Source organism: Giraffa tippelskirchi, chromosome 3 (assembly GCF_054371585.1).
Source record: "Giraffa tippelskirchi isolate mGirTip1 chromosome 3, T2T-mGirTip1v1.2.pri, whole genome shotgun sequence".
Lineage (NCBI taxonomy): Eukaryota > Metazoa > Chordata > Mammalia > Artiodactyla > Giraffidae > Giraffa > Giraffa tippelskirchi.
This window is the reverse complement of record NC_137277.1, coordinates 41,119,613-41,136,881: the sequence shown is the minus strand read 5'-3', so window position 1 is coordinate 41,136,881 and position 17,269 is coordinate 41,119,613. Positions and strand designations below refer to the sequence as shown.

General features: G+C 56.6%; 1 protein-coding gene across 12 annotated transcripts in view; it reads left to right on the top strand.

The window, feature by feature from the left end:
* Positions 1 to 17,269, top strand: part of ABR (ABR activator of RhoGEF and GTPase) — a 191,486-nt gene that overhangs the window by 156,802 nt on the left and 17,415 nt on the right. Inside the window, exon 1 of one of the 12 annotated variants that reach the window (XM_081580143.1) lies at positions 11,202 to 11,758. The exons of the other annotated variants lie outside the window; for them this stretch is intronic. Within the exon in view, the coding sequence (XP_081436269.1) occupies positions 11,597 to 11,758 (162 nt within the window). The 5' untranslated portion in view covers positions 11,202 to 11,596. Of the gene's footprint in view, positions 1 to 11,201; positions 11,759 to 17,269 lie in introns of those variants that run through there. 12 annotated transcript variants of the gene reach the window in all.

Below are 17,269 nucleotides of genomic sequence, written 5' to 3'. Positions count from 1 at the left end.
CCAGTAAGAGGGAGGTTGAAGGAATGAATGAAAGAGGAGGGATTCGTAGCATTTATGTCAGAAGGAATTCTGGAGGGTGTTTTTTCAATCCTGTTTTGTGGGGAGCAGAAAACTGAGACCAGAGAGGGTGAGTGACATAGCCACAGTCACACAGCTCATTAGTGGTTGATCAGGGGCCCCAGATTTGGGATCCTGGTCCCAGTTTGGTCTTGCTTGGTCAGCTGCTGGCCAAACGAGGGAAAGGAAAATGCTCCTGGATGGGGCAGCGGCAGACTGGGATGTCAGCCCATGACTCTCAGGGGTCTGCCCTTTGTTGCTGCAACTTTGGTAGAAGCTCCCACCAGCCTGGAGCGTTTCTGAGCCCTCCCTTCCTTCCCCAGACCTCCTCCTTGCTGCCCCGCCCCCACCCAGCTCAGGAGCCCCTCAGCCAGGAGGCCCCCCTTCCTCCGCCTTGGCTCCCCGTCCCCAGGAGACCCCTGTGTGTTTATCCCCATCTATTTCCAGCCCTGCCACTCCAGGCTCCAGATGAGCTGTCTCAACTGGGACCTGCTCGCTGGCCCGTGAGCTTATTCCCAGGATCCAGCCCTTGTTGACCGGCCAGGCCAGAGGGTAGAGTTGTCCCGAAGGATCTCACAGCTCAGTTCCTGCCACTGACTTCAGACCAGAGAGGGGTCCGAGACCGAGGATCCCCTTCATGGCTCTGCTCCCCCATTCCCAGTTCAGCCAGAAGCCTGGGGACGGGCCCCCAACCTTCAGTTCTGCTCTCCCTGGTGGGAGGCACCTACACTCCTGTGAGCCAGCTAGGGGCCGCCCTCCCCACACATAGGAGAACTCAAGACCCCAGGGTGAGCCAGGGGCAGGGCTCCAGGCCCAGAAGGAAGCCCCAGCTGTCCTGATGCCTGGAGGGATAACTCCCCGCATCCCCCTCACTGCCCCCTACTCCCCCCACCCCCAGTTGCAACATTCAGGCCTGATGAGAGCCTTGTCTTCCTCCCATCTGGAGCTTGAAGCCTGTGTCTGAAGCGGGAAAGGAGAGTAATTTCTTTGACATTCTTGACCTGGCTACTTGGAAGCTTGTGAGGGGTTAGAGTTATTAAAAGTGACACTCAGGGAGGAGGTCATGAAAGCCAGTCCCCTGCCTTCAGAACTAAGTATTCTCAGAGCCCAAATTGGCTCATCTGACAATATCTAGACCCACTTACTTTTTGGTTCAACAGTGATAAAATATATATATACTGTGAAATTTTCCATTTTAATAATTTTTAGGTGTACACTTGAGAGACGTTAAGTCCATTTACATTGTTGTGCAGCCGTCATCACCAGCCATTTCTAGAACTTTTTCGTCTTCCCAAACGGAAGCTCCATACCCATTACACAGGAACTTTCCATTCCTCCTCCCCCAGCCCCTGGCAACCAGCGTTCTGTCTTCTATGAGTTTGACTATTCCAGGTATCTCATGTAAATGGAATCCTGCAGCGCTTATCCTTGTGTGACTGGCTTACTTCATGCAGCCCAGTGTCTTTAAGTTTGGTCTATGTAGTTTGATAGAACAGCAGACTTTCCATCCTTTTTAAGGCTGAATAACATTATACACATAAAGTGTATTTTGCTTATCCGTTCATCCATCAATGGACATTTGGGTTGTTTCCACCTTAGACTTTACTTTTTAAAATATTAATTAATTGGCTGCATCGGGTCTTAGTGGTGGCAGGTAAGGTCTTCACTGGGTCATGTGGGCTCTTGCATTGCAACTCGCAGGCTCCATAGTTAGGGCACAAGCCCTGTGGCATGTGGGATCTTAGTTCCCCAACCAGGGATCAAACCTGCATCCCCTGTATTACAGGGCAGATTCTTAACCACTAGACCACCAGGGAAGTCCCTGACTTGCTTACATTTAAGTAAGGAAAGAGCATAGTTTCTGAGGATGGAGATTTCTCAGCTCCTTCCCTCCAGGCCCAGGGTTACCATGTCCCTACCTCACCCATAGTTGCCGTCTCTCTCCATATGTAACAGGAGAGCAGGCCTCCACACCCCCAGGACACAACAGGTCCCCATTAACTTCTTTTTTTAAAAAATCATTTTTTAAGTTGAAGTATAGTTGATTTACAATGTTGTGTTAATTTCTGCTGTACGGCATAGTTCCATGATAGTTTATCATAGGATATTGAACATAGTTCTCTGTGCTGTACAGTAGGACCTTGTTGTTTATCCATTTTATGTATAAAAGCTTGTATCGCTCAGCATTAGCCTGTTCTAGTTAAAGAAAAGAGCTGCCCCACCGGCTTTCTCTCCCCCCACCCCACCCCCACCCCCACCCCCTGGTTAGGCGTCCCTGTCTCCTCGGGTCTCCTTTCGTTACTTGGTTGCCCTCCCTTTGGTCAGTGGTTTAGAAATATTGAGTGTGGAGTGTGGTTTATCCTGACAGTGTAGGAAGAACCCTGGACTGAGAGTCAGAAAAAGCATCCAGGTCCCTTGGCCTCTGGGGGCCGCTGTTTCTTCATCTGCTAAATGGGGACAATTACCCCCACTCTGCCTCTATCACAGGCTTGACATGAGGCTCAAAGGATGGAATATCCCTGAAAGAGCTGGTCAGTGCACATCCACACTTTCGCTAGTTTATCCCCGCATTTCTGTTTGTTGCGCTTCCTCTAAGTGGCAGGCACTGTGCAATGGATGCAAAGAATGAACAGGACCTCCCCATGTAGTGAGGAGAGCAGAAGAGAACTGGGATCATTCAGTCAGTGTTGAAGGGGCTTTGAGGCCAGATGGATCTGGGCTTCTGTCTAGCTTCCCATTCATTAGTTGGGAGAACAGGTTACTTGACCTCGTTGAGCCTCAGTTTCCTCACCTGTAAAATGGGCTGTCAAGAGAACTGAATGGGAAAGTATGTGAGGCCCTTGGTGCAAGGCCTGGCACAGAATCTGTCTAGCGACGTCAGCCTTTTGCCTGAGCCAAGCAGGACCAGGTCCACTGTCCTCCGCCTTCCTGTGGGGATTCTGTGTGTAGCTTGTCAAGCATTCCTGCTTCCAAAGGCTGTCACCTGCAAGTGGCCCCTGTGTTTGGGCCTTAGGCTGGCCAAGGCCACATCTGTTTTCTTAGGCTGGTGGATCCAGACGGGCTTTGATGAACCAACCTCCGAGGGGACGGGAGGTCAATGTAGGGGTCCTCACCGCCTGCCAGCCTGAAGTTTCCCTCCTGTGCCCCCACCCCAGGTTAATTAGTTCTAGACTTGTCACCTTGGAGCTGTGCTCACCTCGGTGAGCTTGGCGTGGTCAGGCCCAGAGTGGGTGATGAGCTGGGAATAAGGGGTCATTGTTGGAGGGAGCTGCTTCTGGTTTCAATTACTCTGCAGGGCATGCAGGAATTGGGAGTGAACATGGGTCAGGAGCCTGCTGGGGCAGCAGTCCAGGGCTGCTCCAGCCCGGTTCCCTCCCTCTGGTCCCCCAGGGGTCTGTTGTCCCCATTTGACTCTGCCCGAGGATCTAGCGTGCCAGCTCTATTGCCTGGGGAGCTGGGCTCTGGGGTGCTAGCTGGGTTGACCTGGAGCCCCTTCTGCTCTGATTCCTCAGAGCTGGTACCATGAGATGCCTGGGTCCCTCCCTGGGTGGAATGACCAGAGGGGCGTTACTATGGGTCCTTGACACCTTCTCCCAGGCATCCTTCAGGCCACACCAACCACAGTTGGGCCCTGTCGCGTGAGAGTGGCTGGCCTTGACTAGGATGGGGGGCAGCTGTGAGAAAACCTTGCCTGGAGGGGCAGTCAGAGCTTTCATCCCAGCCCTGAATGCCCAGCCTGGCACCTCGCAGCCCTAGGCAGTTCCCTGCCCTGGGACACCACAGTGGCCATGCTGGGTGTGGCTTTCCAGGCTCTCCACTGGAAGATGGACCCCTCCCTGCCCCCAGCCTGGGCTGAGTGTACGTGTCCTGGGAACCGTCTGCATCTAGAGTCCGTGTTTTAGATGCCTGCTGCCAGCTGCTCTCAGCAGGTCCCCGGGGGGCCCCTCCCTTGGCTGCCATCATCACCGTGTCCCAGCCCAGAGGCACATGGGGAGGGACGGGAGCACCAGGACTGTTCCTCTCCCTGCTTCCAACAGCCTCCCCTCCTCCTCCCAGGGCCCAGGTGATTAGAGCTGTTTCGGACCCATTCTCTGTTTAGTGCCTCACCTGCCATCTCCACGGCAGGTCTGGACGGCTCGGTTATGCTTGGAGTGGGCAGTGGGACGGGGTCCCACGAGAGGGCCCGCCCTGCTGTCCACAGGCCTTCCCAAACTTGTAGACGACCTCTCTTCCAGCCCCTGCTCAGCCGCCTTTGTCTCCTGGGTATTCCTGATCTGGGGAGCCTGGGCTCTGCCAAGTGGGTTCTGGAGACAGGAAGCATTGGGCAGGAAGCAAGTGGAGGCTCGGATCTCCTCTCTCCCTCCTGCCCTGCGTGGGAATGTCCCCTTGACAGGCGGACGTGGTGCCCACTCCCCTGCCCGCCTGGCAGGGATGAGAGGCAGCAGAGAAACTGATCCAGAGAGGACTTGGGAACTGATTCTGGCAGGCCCTGAGAACAAACAATCCCGCCTCGAAACAAAGCAAAAGAGGTTGTTGTCCCCTAGACTCAGAGGTGAAAGTCTCGGAGTTTATCCCCCTCCACCACCTAATAGCAAAGTGACCTCTCCGAGTGCTTCCTCTTGGACCCGTGTGAGGCCTAGGTGAGTCCTTGGCGGTGACAGCGCCTGGCTTACTGCATGCTCCCAGTAACCGCTAACCTCCCTGCAGGCGGAAGCTGCGACTCCATCCTCCTAGCATGGTCCCGCTTTTGATTTGATTCAAACCTTTGAGAAAAGGATTTAGAGGGGGAATTGCCAAGGACTCCCCGAATGAGGGCTGAGGCTGGACATGAATGCGGATTGGGGGCGCCTTAGGTGGTCTCTTCCAGCCTCCCTCACTGCATGTGCTGCAGAGCCCACCTCCACCCTTCACTCAGCCTAGCCGGGCCGTGACAGGAGCTGTGTGGGCAGTGGTAGCTCTCTGTGAGGGTCTGACCCCCAGGCACAGCCCATTCCATGTGGGCTGACACAGGGGAAGCTGGGCATAGCCTCTCACACCCTTGGAGGCAAGAGCTGAGCTGCGCTGGCTTCTGGGCGGAGGTGACCCAGAAAACACCAGCTAGACTGACTCCATGAGGTAAGTGTTAACCCTACTGTAAGGCCACCAAAGGGAACCCACACTAGCAAAGCAGAGACCCAGAGCTTTCTCCAAGCAGAGAGAAAAGTAGAGCTAAGACATGAGTTTCAGATCCAGCACTCTGACCCAGAAGTTTCCTTAAAAAGCCCCTAATCTCCCGGCTTCCAGATCTAACCACCCTGGAGGGGAGCGAGGGGCAGTGGCCGTGGTAGAGGAATAGCAGTTCTCATGGGAACGGTCCATCCGCTTAAAGAAGGACCAGAGGCTTCAAAGTCTGCAGGCTTGGGGGCTACTGGGGTGACCTGAAGTGCCCCCAAGGCAGGGAGTGGTGGACAAAGGCGGTGTGAGTGGCAAGTCCTGTATTCCCACTTCCACCAGGGGCTCCCTGCTTCTGCCCTTAATTGATGGGGGCAGGGAGACTGGCACAAGATTTCATTTGGAAAGAAAGCAGGGTGTGTCCTCTGCTTTAAAAAAAATTCACCACTGACCACTTGTCCGGTCCAGGCTCCTGTTTGACAGGTGTGAAAACTACGTCCAGAGAGAGGGAGTGGCTGCCACAGTGACCAGGCAGGATTCATACCCTGGTTCCCTGGCTCCCAGAAACTGTCTTCTGTTTGTTTGGAGCTCGGAGTTGGGTGGGAAAAAAGAGTTGCTTAATATTAGGGAAAGAGAAAAAAATCATGGAGCCTCAGGGGACCCTGAGCTCCTTTCAAACCCTCCTGCCTGAGGCTGTTATGTTTTCAGTGTATGGCCGGGGAGGCCCCATGGAGTGCTCTGCCCAGCCCCTGCTGTGTGGGAGCCCCCTGGTCAGGCGCTTCCTTCCTGGGAGCAGGAGGCGGCAGGTGGCCAAGGGGGTCTGGGTGTCAGTCTGGCCATGAGTTGCATCATGACTTGTGTGGTAAGGAATGGATTGGACATGTGGTGGGTGTGCTCTGCCCACTCTGTCCTGGGTGGGTTTTGTTTGAGGTAAGCAGGATGTTCCCAAAGGCTCAAGTGGATTTTCCATCCTTTTCCGTGACCAAATGTGCCGTGAGAATCACTAGGGGTTGCCAGGGATGCACCAGCAGGACAGTCTGGCAGTGGACAAACTCTGTGGCTCTCTCATCCTCTCCTGGAGCCCCCAGACACCCCAGAGACACACCAGCCTGGGGCGGCTGAGCAGAGTGCATGGGGAACTGCACGTGATTTGCACTGTCTTGTGACTCAACTGGGCCTTGGGAGACAGGAAATACACGTTGAGGTTAGGCTGTGGAGCAATTGCCTTTGAATCCTGGTGGCCTCCTGTCCCAACACCTTACACCTCGGGCCCAGAAGCCGCTCCCCACCCCTGCCCTGGCCATCTAAAGTCACCAGTAGCCAGTTATCTACAGAGTTGAGGCACCAGAGCTCAGAGACCTGCAACCCCGTGCACGCTGTTAGCAGGCAGGCCTCAGGCTCAGAAGTCCTGGCCTGGATGCCTGGGAGAGTCCTCGGTTGCTGACACTTATCTCCTCGGAGGACAGGTCAGTGGTGGGGCAGCCAGGGCTTGGTTTGGAGTGTCACAGCTCCAAGTGAGCTGTGTCCTGGGTCCTCCCCACCTGGCATGTGGTGGGTGTCTATTCAGAGATGAGTGACTGGGTAAATGAGTGAAAATGCAGCTTCTAGGCTCAGCTCTGCCACTGGCTACTTGGAGACTTTGAGCAAAGTGTTCCCATCTCCAGTCCTAACGCGGGCCTGGAACATAGCAGATGCTCGGAAAGGATGGAAAAATGTAAACGCGTCTCACTTTCTCCTTCTCTGGTGATCTCTGCCCTTCCCGTCCACAGTTTGGGTCAGGATGGGTACAGAACAGGGTGAGAACACACATGAGGAATGCAGGGACCCCCGAGCCATTCATCTTAAGGGGACTCTCTGCCTCCCTTTCTCCTAGTTCTCCTGTGGTGTGCCACCCTCCCTGCCAACTCACACGCCCTCTGCATGGGCTCCTGGGTGATGCCTGGCCTGCTGGTTCTCTCTTGGGCTGGACTTCCCTCCCGGTCCCCAACCTCAGCACCATCCCGGGCTCCTCTTGGGCTCCAGCGCCAGCACCTGGCCTCTCCAGGTGGCTCCTGGGGGCTCTCCCCTGCCCCCACTCCCAGGCTGTCCTCGCTGGGGTGCCTGTGGACTTGGTCTAGCTGGCTGCTCAGGAACCCCCTTTCCTGCCCTTGAGTCATTCGGCTGGAGGACAGGGACGGAGAATCAGAGTTCCAGCCTGCACCAAGGCGAAGATGAAAACCATTCCAGTGGGGAAAAGAAGGTCACCCCGGAGAAGCCTCAGCAGCTCCGCAAGGTTCTGAGAAAGAACCTTCCTCCTCGTGTTCACAGGCTGGAGGATGTGCCTGGAGCCGTCCCCACCCCCGGCTGTCACCAAGGCAGCACTGGTGGCAGTCTCTGCCTCGCCTGCCCACACAGCTCAGGCTGCTGCTATTCGCTGTTGACCTTTTTTTCTTAAGCGATGCCTCTGCTGATCACTTCAGCCTGATTTTTGCCTCGGTCACCACTGTGCTGGGTGGCCTGTCCCAGCCACCCCAGGTGTCTCCCCCTCCCTCGGGGTAACCCGGGGTCCTGCCTGCACCTCCCTGGAGACAGCCCCTCTCATTCCTCCGGCGGAGAGCCTGGGGAGGGGGGTGAGGGAGGATGGGACGGTCTACTAGGAATGTTTTTAATTCCAAAGGCAGCGACATCTGTTCGTGTGGGCCTTCCCACCCAGGCTCTGTTTATCCAGACAGGGGGCCCTTGCTTGTCCTCAGAGGCCAGTTCTGCCAGGTGTGGCGGGATGGACAGTGTGTGGGGGGTGCCGTCACTTCCTGGGTGGCCGGGACACCCTGAGCCCAGCCCACCCAGCGAAGCTGAGGAAGGGTCTGTGATGGACTGGAAGGACCAGAACTCAGACGACCGCTTTTGAGGAACTTCTCAGGAACAGTTGTCTTGCACAGCCCCCCCACCCCTACCCCACCGCCTGCTCCTCGACCATTGCTTCCAGGAAGGAGTGAGTCAAGCTTGGGGAATAGAAAGTGAATCTGTACTGTCCCTGGAGGAGAACCCCCAGCCCACGGGGAGGAAGGAAAGATGAGCATCTCAAGGGAAGAGCGTCCTAACAGCTACCCATCTGCTAAGGTGCTTATGTCACCATGGAGACCAGTTGGCCATCTTTCATCCAATCAGAGCTCGCTTTACCCAGACAAGTGTTGAGCCTGGGGTTCCTAAGACAGACAAGTATAAGGCTTTGGGGACAGGATCTGCACGGTCCCCCTTCTCCCACACACCTGCTGGGGGACGCACCTTGCACAGCATGCCCCTAGCCGCACCCTGTGGCATGTGACCCAGATAGAGGGCAGAGAACCTTAGAAAGCCAGCGAGGGGCCAGTTCTGAAGTTAATAGCTGGCAGTGCCCAGCACGGACCACGTGTCTGCAGCAGGTGAGCGTGGTCAGCAATTATAATGGCACCTTACCAGCCAGTTACACAACCAGCTGAGGGGTGCGGAGCAAAGCCAGAGAGGGTGACCTTTTTCTCTTCTGGCCCATGCCAACCCCTCCTCCTCCAGGAAGCCTTCCCGATGCCCTTTGGCTAGAATTTTTCTCTCCTTTCTCTCAACTTCCATGGCACTTGATCTGTGCTTTCCTTGTGGCCCAAGACAGGGTTTCTTGAGGGCAGAAAGACAGTGCTTTGTCCATCTGGGTATGACACGTGGTAGGTGCACAGCTGATAAATGCTAAATGCATGAATACCTCTCTGTCTTCTATTAGGAGGTGTTTAAGCCTTCATCTCCTCTCCTTTCTTGGGCTGTCAGCTTTATCAAGCACAGGCTTTTTTTTTGGCTGGGCTGGGTCTATGTTGCTGCAGTTGGGCATTCTCTAGTTGTGGCAATCAGGGGCTACTCTTTGTTGCAGTGACCAGTCTTCTCAAAGTTGGATCCTCTTGTTGTAGAGCATGGGCTCTAGGCGCTCAGGCTTCAGAAGTTGCAGCACGTGGGATCTTCCCGGACCAGAGATTGAACCCAAGTACCTTGCATTGCCAGGGAGGTCCCAAGCACAGGCTTTTGGTTCATCTTTGTGATTTTCAGAGTCAGGCACATAGCCAGGCTCTAAGTCAGTGCCTCTTGAATGAAATGACTGGGATGGAGAGGTGAAGACCCCAGGAATGAGTGCAGCTGGTGGGGGATGGGGAGAAGCTGCTGGCCCCTCATGGGGCTGGAGGAAGACTCTTTTGAGGTAGCACCCAGGTTCCCTGGGGGAGCAGGTCAAGAGTAGGTCAAGCCCCAGGGGACATAGGCACATCCCTGCCTCAGTGGGCCTCTTCCCCTCCCCCTCAGAGGTTACTGGGAAAACTGTGGCCCCACTGAGCTACACCGGCTCGAGCAACTTGGGCTCAAGTAGGGGAAGAGGGTCTGTGCAGCCTTGGCAGCTTAGCCCTGTCTGTGCTGTGCAGAAGTGGGTATGAATAGTGGAGCCCTGGTGGCTGATCCAGCCACCCTTCAGGGACCACCAGAGCCCAGCAGAGTCCCAGGACCCTGCCTCCACCACCAGGGCACAAGGCAGTGCAGGGCCAGACCCCAGCACGCTGGAACATCATCCTGATGGTGAGGGCCTAGCCAGACCTCTGATCATGGCCCAGCCTGTTCTGGGCAAGTGGCTTAGCTTCTCTGTACCCTTAGTTTCCTCAAATGGAAAATGAAGGTGTCAGGACATACTTCCTAAGGTCAGGGGAGCTGTGAAGGGTTAGTGTGTGAAGAGCACGTGGAGGGTTAGTGTGGTACCTGTCACCTAGTAAACTCAGTGAAGAGTCACCTTGTCATGACCAGGTCTTGGTTATCTCTGCGATGAAGCCCCTGCTTTTTCCAAAAGCACCACAGGCTCTGATGTTAACCAAGACCTGCGTGCTGGTTGAGATTCAGTGGGTGTATTCTAGATGCCAAGGGGCTGATTCTGGGCCCCCACCTACCTGCCCTGGGGGCCTGACCCAGCTCTTTCCCCCCCTCCCCCGAATCCAGAGAACCAGCCACCCTTCAGTGGTGGTAGCCCCAGGGTCTTTGGAGGAGACCTGCCACTCACCAGCTGAGCTTCCATGACCTCCAGCAAGAATTTCACCTCCCTGAGCCTCAGTCCTCACAACTCTAAACGGTAACACCAACGTCACAAAAGTCATGAGGCTTCCACCTAAGTGGATATTTGAACGCTCTTTGCACGGGACTCAGCTTATGGTTGGCACTGCTGGCTTGCTTCCTCCGCCGAGTCAAGCTCTGGAGGGTGTGACGTCCCGACACCTCTGGGTTGTATGGACCCTAATCATCTGGGGTTCAGGCCTTTTGCTAAATGAACACTGATCAACTTGAGGGTGGAGGAGAGCAAGTTCTTCCTTGGCTGTTCCAAGGCACCCGGCACACAGTGGCTCACTGCCCCTTTGTTAGTGGACTTTCTCCACCCCAGCAGCACAGCCCCTTTTGTAGCTTTTCATCTGAAGGGCACCGGCCATGGTTAAAAACCACCGTGAAAGAAGCACCTCTTGCTGGACATCCATGGCCAGTGTCATCCTTGGATTTTTTCGCTCAGGTCCCCAGAGAAGACTCATAGTAGCCAATTCCTTCTGGGGCTGCGAAAGCCCAGGAAGCTGCCCAGCTAGGGGGTCTTCATTATTCTTTACACAGGAGGAGGTTTGTGAGTGCCAGTCCATGTGGGTCTGGCCCCATCCCTGAGTTGGCATCCCTGGAGGCGTCTGGGACCGGAGTTGGAGGAGGGAAAGCAGAGCTCCAGGGCAGTCCTGGTTCTTTGCCCCGGGACAAGGGCAGCTGTTGATGGCTCCTGGTGCTGCAGACCCCCTCTGGCTTCCCCTAGCCTCCCTCTAGACAGCTTAGCCGCAGGGCGCCGCCGTCTGGTGGGGAAGGGGTTAACCCGGACTCTAGAGGAGAAGGGACTGGCTGGTTTCGCCGCTTGTCAAACTTTATTTAGTAGGGGCTGAAGGAAGGGCCTGGGGTGGGTGAGGAGGAGGCCTGGCCTGCCGAGAGTTAAAAGCGGGAGGTTGGGTGTTTTGGAGGGGGCAGCCTCCCGCGCCTCCTTTGAGTCACTTCCTCCGGTGGGGGGGGGGTGGGGGCGGGGGCTCCCCGGCGGCCTCGGGCGCTGCCTGCGCGGAGAGCTCCGGCGCTGGCAGCCCGCTTGCCTGGCCGGACCGCAATTCAACCGAGCGTCTGCGGGGAGGGAGGACGCGGAGGGAGTGGAAAGGGGAGCCCCGCACCATGCGCTTCCTTGCCCGGCTCGAGTAATTGCGCCCGCCGGCCCGCCCTCCAGCGGCTCTGGACAACCGGCCGCCCGCGCCTCCCAGTCCCCGGAGTGGAGCTGGCCCCGCAGGCTGGGTCACCCGTCGTCGGGCCCGGCTCTGCCGCCGCCGCCGCCCCCACCACCACCACCGGCATGACCGACGTCCTGCCCCAGCCCGACTGCAGCCTGAAGGCGGTGTGCGAGCCCCTGGAGCGCTGCTGCCTGGATCCGCTGGAGGAGCCGGGGAGCAAGCGGCCCCCCAACACCGGCGCGCGGCTCTGGGGCCGTGTGCGCAGCAAGCTCCTCCGCCAAAAGGTGCGCGAGGGGGCCGAAGCGGGTGGACAGAGAGGGACTGAGGTCGGTGGGGGGTGCTGGGCCCCTGGGCATCCCCTTTTGGGAGCTCATTGCGCCTCCTGCCTGCCCGTGGGGTCCTAGGACAGAGGCTGGGGTGAGCTGTGGGTTGGCTCTAAATGGCCTCAATATGAGTAATGCTGTTGCTACCCCCACCCCTACTTTCTCTGCATCTATCCCTGTCTTAGGAAAAGGGGGGCGCCCGTCTCCTGTGGGAGAGGACTGCCTGGCTCCTTTCTGAGTCTCTGTGGGCTCAAATACGAACTGACAGAGGCGAGGGGCCCCTGAGTCTCAGTTTCCCCTACCGCACCCAGCCCAGACCCAATCCCCCGTGTCCAGAGCGCGGTTGACCGCACCTTTGCTGAGAGGCACCCGCAGAAACAACTCAGTGCCACTGGCCAGAGTGAGGTTTCTTTGTATGAGGTTGTGGGCAGGTCATGGTGCTGCCGGGTCTGGGGGCTCTAGGCTGCCTCTTCAGGGACCACCCAGAGGCCTGCTGGCCCAGTGCCAGCCAGGCACCAGGCAACTCAATCAGTGTGCCAGGGGTTTCCTGACCCAGCGGGCAGCTCAGACCAAGCAGTGCCAGGGCAGACTGCCCGTCCTGCCTGTCGCCCCAGACCTTGGGTGGGGATGAAAATCTGAGATAGAAGCTGACTGTCCTGCAGCTGGGCAGGCTGCCGCGGGGCTGGCTTTGGGCCCTGGCATGGGGCATCTGAGCAAGAGCCAGACCAGTGCCTAGCACACAGTGAAGCGCTTGATAACTGTAGACCAAATCAGGCACCTCAGCAAGTGTCGCAGGGTGCCTGTCCTTCGAGGTAGTGATAAGGGAGGCTTGGGCTGGTCTGTGTGACTTGGTGGGGATTTGCACACCCTCCTGTGGCTCCGAGGGGGACCCTCTGCACAGGTCCTCACTGCCAGGCAGCCTATTAGAGGCTCCTGGCACCGGTAAGAAAAAGTGATCTTGGGGCCTGTTGGCTCCTTGTCTAGTTTCATCCCCTGCCAGTGGGGTATACGTGACCTCCCAGAGGTGACATCAGTCCTGGAAAGTGCTGGGCAGGGCAGCAACTTGAGCTGGCCCACAACTGGCCCCTGTGTCACCTTTAGCCTCTCCAGGGACCAGACTTGCAGAGCCCTGCTGGCCTCAGCGGCTCCCAGAGCCCCTCTGTGCTGAGACAGCTGTCTGTGCCCGGCAGCTTGGAGCCATCCCCTGCCTGGACCCCTTTCTCACCCCCTGCTGAGGCCAGCAGACACCAGCCCAAAGATCGTAGTCCATTTCCAGACCTAGAGATTGGCAAGAAAGGGATCCAGCAGGTTCCTGGCACAGTGCCAGCCAGAGTCTTTCTGGTTTACCTGCCCTTTTTGGGGGGGTGGGGGGTGGGGAGAGGGCTAGCAGGTAGGAGGCAGTTTGTCAACCCAGAAACTCCAGACTTTCAGTTCTTCCCTTGTGCATTAGTGACTAACAAAACGAAGAAGTCACTTGAGGAATTCTTCAGCCAGCTTCGCCTCTGGTGGTATCTGATAGCTCTGTGGGCAAAAGGTGGCGGGCCAGCCAAACGCTGGGCTGCCAAGCTGATCAGCGTCTGTGCAACTGCAGGGTGGCTGTGGCTCTGGGATGCTCCGTGGGTTGGGTGACTCAGTCCCCTAGCCCCTGCTGTGCGACAAAGTATGTTAGTATCACGGACACAAGGGTCTGTACTGTGTGTGACAGAGGGGCATCCATTCACCCTGCTGTGCCTGGGGTCAGTGGATGAGCAGGCAGGCTTGTGGAACCAGACCCACTGCCCACCTCCTTTCTTTTCCCAGCTGCATTAACCTATTTTTTTTTTTTTTCCAGTGCGGTAAGCTCACTGCCAAATGAGGGGGCTGGACTCAGGCAGCAGCGTAGGTGGGTGGGGGAAGGGAGCCAGGTACTGCCCAGCCTGGCAGGAGGGGGTCGCCTTATTAACTCCTCATCCAGCTTTTTGCCACAAGGATGTGATGCTGTGCATGCCAGAGACACCTGTGGCCCTCCTGCTGCCTCTTAACTAAAAGATTCAGGAAGGCTGGAGGGGGCTGCAAGTGACTCATCTGGGGACCCAGCACTGGGGCTGAAGAATCTGTTTGAATGGAAAAAGCCCAGTGTTATCAACCTGTAGAGCCTCTGGCCCCAGGAGTCTGCAGTTGCTGGAAGAGGGGAGGCAGGGACCACTCGCAGACTCTCCTTTGGGTCCTGGGTGGGGGCTGTGGTTGGGGTTGTGCTTGTCCCTGAGGGGAGTCCTGGGGCTGAAGTCTCACACTAGCCTCTGACTTGGCAGTCGGCTTGTTGTGCAAGCATTTAGCAGAGGAGACACGTGGCATTTGAGTTTGTGGGTTCTGCCAGTGCTCTCCGCGTTTAACTTCACATTTCTACTTTCCTTTTCCTTTTTTTTTTCCCCTTGGCTTAAAATCACACTCAGGGAGACCAGGCTCAGTGCCTGGTCTTCCTCCCATTCTGCTTCTTTCTAGATCCTTAGATTGCACTTTGGAAGGAGAAGGGCTGAAAGAGGAATCCCATCTTGTCCCCAAAAGTGTCCACAGGTTTTATGGGGTCACTTGTGGGAGCCAGAGAGGCCAGTAGAGTCCCATGGAGGCAGTGGTCAGGCCAGAACTGTTTGTCTCAGGAGTGGGGGGTGTGGTTGGGCAGGAATCCATGCCCCTATTGTCACCCTACAGCCCAGGTGAAGACGTCTAGACCCACACCAGGCCAGTTACTGGCTGGAGGTGGAGGCTTAGGCTGAACTAGGAGGGTCCAGGGGAGTGGGGGAGAACTGAGGATGGTTCCTGATGATCTTACCTCTGCTTCAAGGGTCTGGGAATTACCCACTCCAAAGAGCTTTTCTCGGGAAGGCAGAGGCCAGCAAGGTGAACCGAGATGTTTCCTGCTGAGCTCCAGGATAGGGCCACCTGCTCTAAGATGGGGTTTGCTCCCCTCTATTGCTCAGGAGGGTCAGAGGTGCTACCCAAGAAAGGATGGTGGGGGGGCGAGGGTTTGGCCCGCTCGTCTGGGGAACCTTAGGGTTCAAGAAGGTCCCTTTCTTCATCATCTTGAATGCATCCACTGGGCAGCTCCTGGCACCTCCCAGAGTCTGCCATTTAACCTGACAGTTTCGTTACAGGTAGCATCAGGTATGCAAGCCACATGCATGTCCCCAAGGCTCGGTCTGCCATTTACTGACTGTTCCGGGCATGGAGAGTACACGGATGTTGGGGTAGAGAGATGTCTCAGGCTCATTTACTCTTACTCCATCATCATTTCCTTCAGCATGTGGCTGTGGGCATCAGAAAAGATCTTAAAACCTTAAACAACAAGATATCTCTCCTGCCCACCTCCCTGCCCCCTTCTTCTCATCCTGCGCCCACCCCACACACCTTATCTGCTGGACAGAAGGGACCTGCATCCTGTCTTCACCATTCACACACCCATTCACACCCCTGTAGCCATCCCTCAGTTGCAGGAAAGGGACAGTAGCACCTCTCTAGGGCTGGAGACCCCCGCAGGCAGCCCATTTCCTCCCGATCAGGGCCTCTGTGTGGGCCCAGGATGGTGACCACCCTGTCTGGTTTGGGGGCTTGAAAGACAGAGTAGGGAGACCTTCCCATGCTCCTGCAGCCATTATATTAATACATATTCCCCAGAGGGAGAGGACCTTACTCCTGGGACTTCACAGGTGGTCTCCGGGCCCCCACTGCTCCCACTTCTTCCCTAAGCTGGCTCCCGAGAGGCCTGTTTGATTCCACAGAGCAGGAGTCCTCCACTCTGAGAATCTGATGACAGTTATGGAGCCCCACCCAGGCCCAAAGCCAGACATATGCACCGACTCTGTGCTGTCTCCGGCTTCCCTGGTGGCTCAGATGGTGAAGAATCTGCCTGCAGTGCAAGAGATCGGGGTTTGATCCTTGGGTCAGGAAGAACCCCTGGAGAAGGAAATGGCAGCCTACTCCAGTAGTCTTGCCTGGAGAATTCCATGGACAGAGGAGCCTGGTGGGCTACAGTCCATAGGGTCGCACAGAGTCGGACACCACTGAGAGACTCACACCATTGTGTGCTATTTCTGAGAAGGTCACAGATCCCAGAGTAGGAGCCCCTGCTCTCAATGCACTTGGCAAGCTGCTGTCTCTTGGCTCCTGGGGAGGTTAGAAGGGGCGCTGGCCCTCTCCAGCATCTCTACAGTCCACAGGTGGCTTGGCTGGGCAGCCATGCCGGGCTTGGTGCCCCAGCTTTTGGATGGCCTCAGCCCAGGGGGAGCTGAGCCTGCCAGTGCTGCCCGAGCCCAGTGGTGCAGAACTATCCAGAGATCATAAAGCCCCAGGAGAGCAGATGTTTTGGGAAAAGCCCAGAAACTTCTGCAGGTGTCCATTTGGGGGAGTTGCCATGTGCAGGTCAGGGCACACAAGTCTGGCCAGGCCAGTCCTCTGCTGAGTCGCCTTGTTGTCTGCCCAGATTATCGGGAGCTAGTCAGCAGGTGCTGTTTGGGCTTCCTTTTCCCTATTAAATCCCGCTAGGAGTTGTGTTCTGACGTCTTCCTAGCACCCAAAGGAACACACATCCCCGTGTCTGGAACCCACCTGTCCCAATCCCCAGGAGAAAGCCAGAGTCAGGTCTGGATCCTCGTGAGCCTTAGACTAAGGCCCCATTGTCCCTGGCCCCCCCAAAGTGGGCCTAAAGAGGTGGGAAGTGACCGTGGAGTGCTAGGAGGACTCTGCTGCAGAGAGGCTGGAAGGGCCTCATAGTCCCTCAGTGCTCAGTCGCGTCTGGCTCTTTGTGACCCCATGGACTGTAGCCTGCCCGACTCCTCTGTCCCTGGGATTTTCCAGGTGAGAACACTGGAGTGGGTTGCCATTTCCTTCTCCAGGGAGCCCCACAGTGGTTTCCCTGATTCTGCTTTGGCTAAGAGAGCGTGGGACTCATGCCTGAGCCAGAAGCTGGAACCCCCTCTCTCCTGGACGGTGACCAGAGCCAGAGTCCCACAGCAGCTACAGCTCCTCTTCCCCTTGAGTGCCTGAATGTCCCCTCTGTGCTCTGGTCCCCTCCTTGGAGCACCCCCACGTCCAACCCAGGAGGCCAGAGAAGGAAAGGCATCGGGCCTCTAGGAGTCACGAGGCCTGTTTTTCTAATCCTGAGTCTACTGTCTTAACTTGCTGTGTGACCTTGGGCAAATCTCTTCACCTCTCTGGTTCTCTGGCCTCAGTATAATGAAGGATCTGAACAGCATGATCTCCTAGATCCAGTTCATATGATGATTTTGGCCATGCCTCAAGATTCCTATGCCTAAGCCTTAAACTCAACACGCTGGGAAAGTCTGGGTGGAAGAGGTCGCAAGGCTACCCCTGGGCCACAGCCAGCCATTCACTGACCACAGGAGGAGAGAGGTGAGAAGTGTGGGGCTTCTCAACCCCTGTCCCGAAGGACCCCTGGCTGAAGGACATTGCTTTCTACAGCCTACACACCCTGATTCA